Source organism: Seriola lalandi, unplaced genomic scaffold, assembly GCF_002814215.2.
Source record: "Seriola lalandi dorsalis isolate HSWRI2012SDOR001 ecotype SW California unplaced genomic scaffold, Sedor1 jcf7180002054223, whole genome shotgun sequence".
Lineage (NCBI taxonomy): Eukaryota > Metazoa > Chordata > Actinopteri > Carangiformes > Carangidae > Seriola > Seriola lalandi.
Genome location: NW_019524776.1, coordinates 286,812 through 292,383, shown reverse-complemented (window position 1 = coordinate 292,383; position 5,572 = coordinate 286,812). Strand labels below are relative to the sequence as shown.

The 5,572-nt window shown below is 42.7% G+C and overlaps 1 protein-coding gene across 1 annotated transcript; it reads left to right on the top strand.

The window, feature by feature from the left end:
• Nucleotides 1–439: 439 nt before the first annotated feature.
• On the top strand, nucleotides 440–3,025 carry LOC111653526 (zona pellucida sperm-binding protein 1-like). The gene is made up of 8 exons (XM_023404123.2): nucleotides 440–782; nucleotides 892–1,079; nucleotides 1,513–1,610; nucleotides 1,702–1,859; nucleotides 1,941–2,133; nucleotides 2,226–2,373; nucleotides 2,481–2,556; nucleotides 2,857–3,025. Exons 1-8 carry the CDS (start codon nucleotides 488–490, stop codon nucleotides 2,976–2,978), a joined length of 1,278 nt encoding a protein of 425 aa, XP_023259891.1. The 5' UTR covers nucleotides 440–487; the 3' UTR covers nucleotides 2,979–3,025.
• The last annotated feature ends 2,547 nt before the right edge of the window (nucleotides 3,026–5,572 follow it).

Sequence of the window (5,572 nt, the reverse complement as noted above, 5' to 3'; positions counted from 1 at the left end):
ACCGCCCATACATCTGTGTATATGAAAGACAGAAAAAGAGAGCTTTTATACAGGTACTGCGAGTGGAAGGAAGTGAAAGAAATGTCAGTGTGATGCAGCAGGTTGTTCAGTCAGTACACAGTAAAGATGGTCAGCTTCTGTAAATGCACTGAGGTTCAAGCTCAGACTAAACAGAGCCTGGCGTCACAAAATGTACTGACTTCTACTAATTAACCGCTTTTCTCAAGTCGCTTTAAAAAAAAAAAAAATCCACTCAGCATTGACTCAACTGTGGTGTAATGACTTTTTCTCAGACAGATGAGCAGACAATGAGCTCCACCTGTCAGCTCCCAGCTGATTAACTCTGCAGGCCTGCCACACAATTGACTCCTAACGATGAGAGGCAGCGTTCTCAGAAAAACTAAACACCATCAGTCATGTATAAAGCCTGCGTCTCAGCCACAGATGCTCCTGTTGCAGGTTTGGTCAGTGTGTAGTTACTAACACCATGATGGAGCTTTTCAAGTGTCTGTTTGGTGTAGTGGTGGTGGTGGTTGTGGTTTCAGTTTGTGATGTTACTGCCCAGCATTACTGGACGATGCCTCTGCAGAAACATCAACCTCCTCTTCCTTCCCAGCTGCCTCAGCAACGGTTGAAGGTTCCTCCACCTTCAGTTCCCTTTGATAAATGTCAGGTGGCGGAGACTGAGAAGATACAGTGCGGGACTCGAGATATCACAGCCGAGCAGTGTGAAAACATAAACTGCTGCTTTGATGGGCGGCAGTGCTACTACGGGAAAGCAGGTATCTGTGCTCTCTAGCGTAGCTTCTAGTGCCTCTTACAAACACTACATGGTGAGTAATGGAAAAAAAAAAAAAATGAACTACTGCAACACCCACTCTTCTCACCCAGTGACTGTGCAGTGTACCAGGGATGGCCAGTTTGTGGTGGTCGTGGCTCGAGATGCCACTATGCCCCACATAGATGTGGATTCAGTCAGCCTGCTGGAGACAAACAACCCCTCCTGTACCCCAGCTGGTGTCACCGCTGCCTTTGCCATCTTTCAGTTCCCTGTGACTGCATGTGGTACTACAATCAAGGTGGGTGGTGAAGTCTTTGGATTATTTTTGATATTTTATCATGTTTGGTTGTGACAGTAATTTCCTTGTAAAATTTGATTGACAATTGTTCTGTCTATAAATATCAGTGGTGAGTCTGTCAATGTTCCTGCAGCCAAAATTAAATCTTCAGTTTCTTTGACAAACAATCCAAAACTTGGAGGTATTCAATTTAAAAATAAAACTGGACTTGGACCTCTATTTCATGTCATACCCCTCTCTATATCTGTCTTCATTGTAACCTGTTTAATGCAAAATGACAAAACACTTTGATGAAATAGATCATAGTTTTTCCCATTTCAGAATATGAAAATGCAGGATACTTGGCATTTTTCCTTGGTTTTTATTTATTTATATAAACAGAACAAATCTATATTTAATGTGCAAATTGTTTCAACATTTCCTCCTCCTGCAGGAGGAAGAGGGGTATGTGGTGTATGAGAACCACATGTCTTCCTCATATGAAGTGGGAATTGGCCCAAGAGGATCAATCACCAGGGACAGTCATTTTGAGTGAGTTTACATAAAATCAATCAGCCTCTTTGGTTTTTGTGACTCACTTGAGGTTTCCTAAGATGGTAAAATCCCCCCCCCCCCAAAACAGGTTATTGTTCCAGTGTAGATACTCGGGCACAGCAGTGGAGGCTCTCGTCTTGGAGGTGAACGCTCTTCCTCCCCCAGTGCCGGTCGCTGCTGCAGGACCCCTCAGGGTGGAGCTCAGACTGGGCAACGGACAGTGTCTCTCAAAGGGATGTGTGGAAGGTGAGTGGCACAAGAGCTTTGATAACGATACCAGCTAATGCATAATTCTGTCTTGTTAAAACTGAGCGCTTCTGATTCCAGAAGAGGTAGCGTACAGCTCCTTTTACACTCGAGAAGACTATCCTGTCACTAAAGTGCTGAGGGAACCTGTGCATGTCGAGGTGCGACTCCTGGAGAGGTCTGATCCAAACATCGTCTTGAACCTGGAGCACTGCTGGGCCACATCCACCCCCAATCCTCACAGTTTGCCACAATGGGACCTTCTGGTTGATGGGTATGATGAAACATATGGATTTAATAACTGAAATTGTACTTCTTTGAGCAACTTTTTGTTTCTGTGGTTTAACATGATGTTGTTGCCTACAGATGTCCCTACCACGATGACCGTTACACAACCACAGTAGTGCCTGTGGATGGCTCCTCTGGGCTTCAGTATCCATCACACCACAAACGTTTCATCATCAAAATGTTCACATTTGTGGATCAAAACACCTTTACTACTCAACAGGACACGGTACAATTTAGCTCAAACACTAGTTTCAATAACTGAAATGTACTTGTAGTTTCCTTCATTTAATGTGCAACTTGCATGGTGTGTTTTTTTTCTTTTCTTTCTTCCAGGTGTTCATCCACTGTGCTACTGCAGTGTGTTACCCCAGCAGCACAAACTCTTGTGCACAGCCATGCCACCGGCAACGTGAGTAGCTCCTTATGGCTGCAACTATAAAAATTGTGACTTCAGTTAAATACAGCTGTTTCAGCCATATCATCTCATTTGGAGGATGAGACGGTATTGGCTAAGCAGATCAGTTATCTGCAGATTCCCTGAGTTATCTAGAGGGGAAAGCTGAATCCATGCATCACTACAAGTTCAATGTTTGGCATTTTTTTGCACAAATGACTTGAGCAATTATCAAAACAGATGTGTCTCTAAAGCACTATTGTAAAACTAAAGAAATCCACAGTAACAGTTGCAATTTCCCTTCTTCCCTTTCAGGGAGAGCAGTGGCTGCAGTGAGGAAAGCTTCCTCAAACCAGAGGGCTGTGGTCTCAAGTGGAGAGGTGATCCTGACAGAGGAGAGGACTACGTCTGCTCCCGACACCAAATCGAACAGATGACTGTCCATATCTGGCCATGCATTTTAATAAAAAGCTTGTACTAAAAACTGGCGCATGTCTGAAATTCTTCTTGAAGGTCACTAGCGCTACATTTTTGCTGAGCTAGATTTTTATTCAGAGACATGTGTTGTAATGTAACCCCTTACTGATTTCTGCTGAGGAATCAAGGTTGCATTTGCAACTGGATACTCAGTAAAATTTATACTGAAATCTGTAAACGGGCACAATGAGGAAGGTATTTGTACATCCTAGTGAGCTGAAGTGTTTGTAGCTGAGAAAAGGAAGTGTGGTGCCAAAACACTGATCTTTCTAGCACGCCACATTAAGATTAGTATCACGACGACTCCAGTCTCGCTGCTTGTCTCCTTCATGTTCTCCCTCTCAGTCTTTATTTTTTGATAACAGTCCCTCTAGGTTTCTGTGTATGCTACAACTTGCAGCATCTCTCCTCCACTGCTCTGCGCACCACCTCCCTTTTTTTGTCCCACTCAACTCCTCCATCCCCCTCCTTCATTGAGATGGGCATCACGACTCCTCCAGACTCGCTGTTTCTGCTCGCATGAACAGGAGGTGCAGAGGGAAAGCAGAGCAGCTGCATAGGTTCGATTCTGACTGACGAGCAAAAAAGACCATCCAGGCTGTCGGCGGGCTCATCCCCCTCCAACGTAACCTCCAACCTGCTGGGAAGCATTTACCCAAGATGCAGCTATACATCACATTCAGACAACAGTTCTGCCTCATAAACCACACAGCAAAATCTGAGAGGGATCAGCCAATAAGTGTGAGCTGACACACTAACAGCTGCTGCACGGATATGCATAAACATGTCAGGAGTGAAATGTAAACAGATTTTGCCACTGGTTAAAAATGCTGTCAATTAAAGCAATCTGATGGATGCAGAGGGGATTGTGTGGAATACTAAAGGATCAGTGAATAAAAATTAAACTAGTTGGAGTGGAAATAATACCACACATAAACTATGCTAAGGCTATGGACTCTACTGGTTCACATTTTTCTAGGTCCATCTTTAACAACACTAGCATTTCCATATGTTCATTGAAACGGTTATTGCTCACTGCAAATGATCCTCCTGTGCATACTTGACCTGAAGAAAAACCTTCCTAAAAATAACTCCAATGTGAGGACTAGTTTTATCCCCCATCTCTTGCAGTGAAATCACATCAGGAAGAAGTCTTTTCACAGCCAGAATGAACGGGAGAAACGATCAGTGACCATTGACTATTTCACTGTACATATGAACATGCTATTGTTTTTAAGATAAGCCTTGAAAACGTGATCTTTTCCTGTATATATCCTTTGTAATTGAAACAGAAACTTACTTTTCCAGTGCTGTTTGACTTTGCGACGCAAAGACAACACAACCTTCACACCAGGGTGGTCAGTATAATTTCTAAAACTCAGTAAGGCATTCAAATGTGCAATAATGTCATTGTGCAATTACTATTCTTAATGAAACCTTAATTTGTTTTTTAAAGATTATTTTTGAGAAAGCGACATGGGAAGAAAATGGAGTTCAACATGCAACAATGGTCTGCAGCCAAAACTGAACTGAGGAAATTATAAATCACTTTTCTGATTCAAATAGTTTTCTTCAATTTAGTTCAAAGATTCATTGTCACTGACTATATAGTCTGTTCACTTATTTTCTAAGATAGGCGATGACATCACCTTTAGACCTGTAAGTCACCTGTAAGTGAATGTATATTCATACCGCCATGGCATTTATCAGCTCCTCTGACTACTCCATTCGGTACAGTCTGTTGTCTGTTCGAGGTGTTACGTTGAGTTCATGATAGTCACATCCTGTGTGACTGTGTTTTAGCATAGTCAGTTCAGTTTAAAGATGCGGTCTTAAAGATGAATTTGTACATTTACTTAACACCACTACAGGACACCCTGTACTCTCAGTTTAACAAATGAAACTGCCAAAGACTGTACAAAAAACAATTTTGCACACAAGGGAAAAAGCAAAGAAAACCCCTCAAATTACTCAAGTTTGGAGGTGAGTCAGAAAAAATCCTTTTTCTTCATCCAAAGAGAATCATTAGGGCTGTGTTAGTATTTCCTAAATTCTCGTGTCTGTCAACTTCTGAAGATTTTGGCCAATGAAACATTGCACTGATGGTTTTCCTCTTTGGTAACTAGTCACTACACTGGTAAATGAACCTATTGACAGCTATGCTGAATTTCAACTTTCCTTCTGAATCGTTATGTGTTGGCAAACAAATTTTCAGGCGCCCACACATACAGTATAGACACATACAAACCCACAACCAGCACCAGACAAACTCTCACTAGGAATATAAACAGGGCCTGTTAGTGTTTCTTTCTTGGGCCTGTGTGAAATCAATCACTGGCCATCTGGAGCAGAGCCCCCTGGGAGAGCAGCAGGTGGGACCCTGTGGGTTAAATGAGCTGTTGTTTGTAACCAGTTTAACTCCCACATAACCAACTTCTGTATCTACATTAGTCAGTTTACCTCCCACATCACAACCCTTTAAACCAGTTCAACTCCTGCCTCCCACTGGTTATGCCTCCATGCCGGCGACAGCCAGGGCTGGAGGCATTTTGTT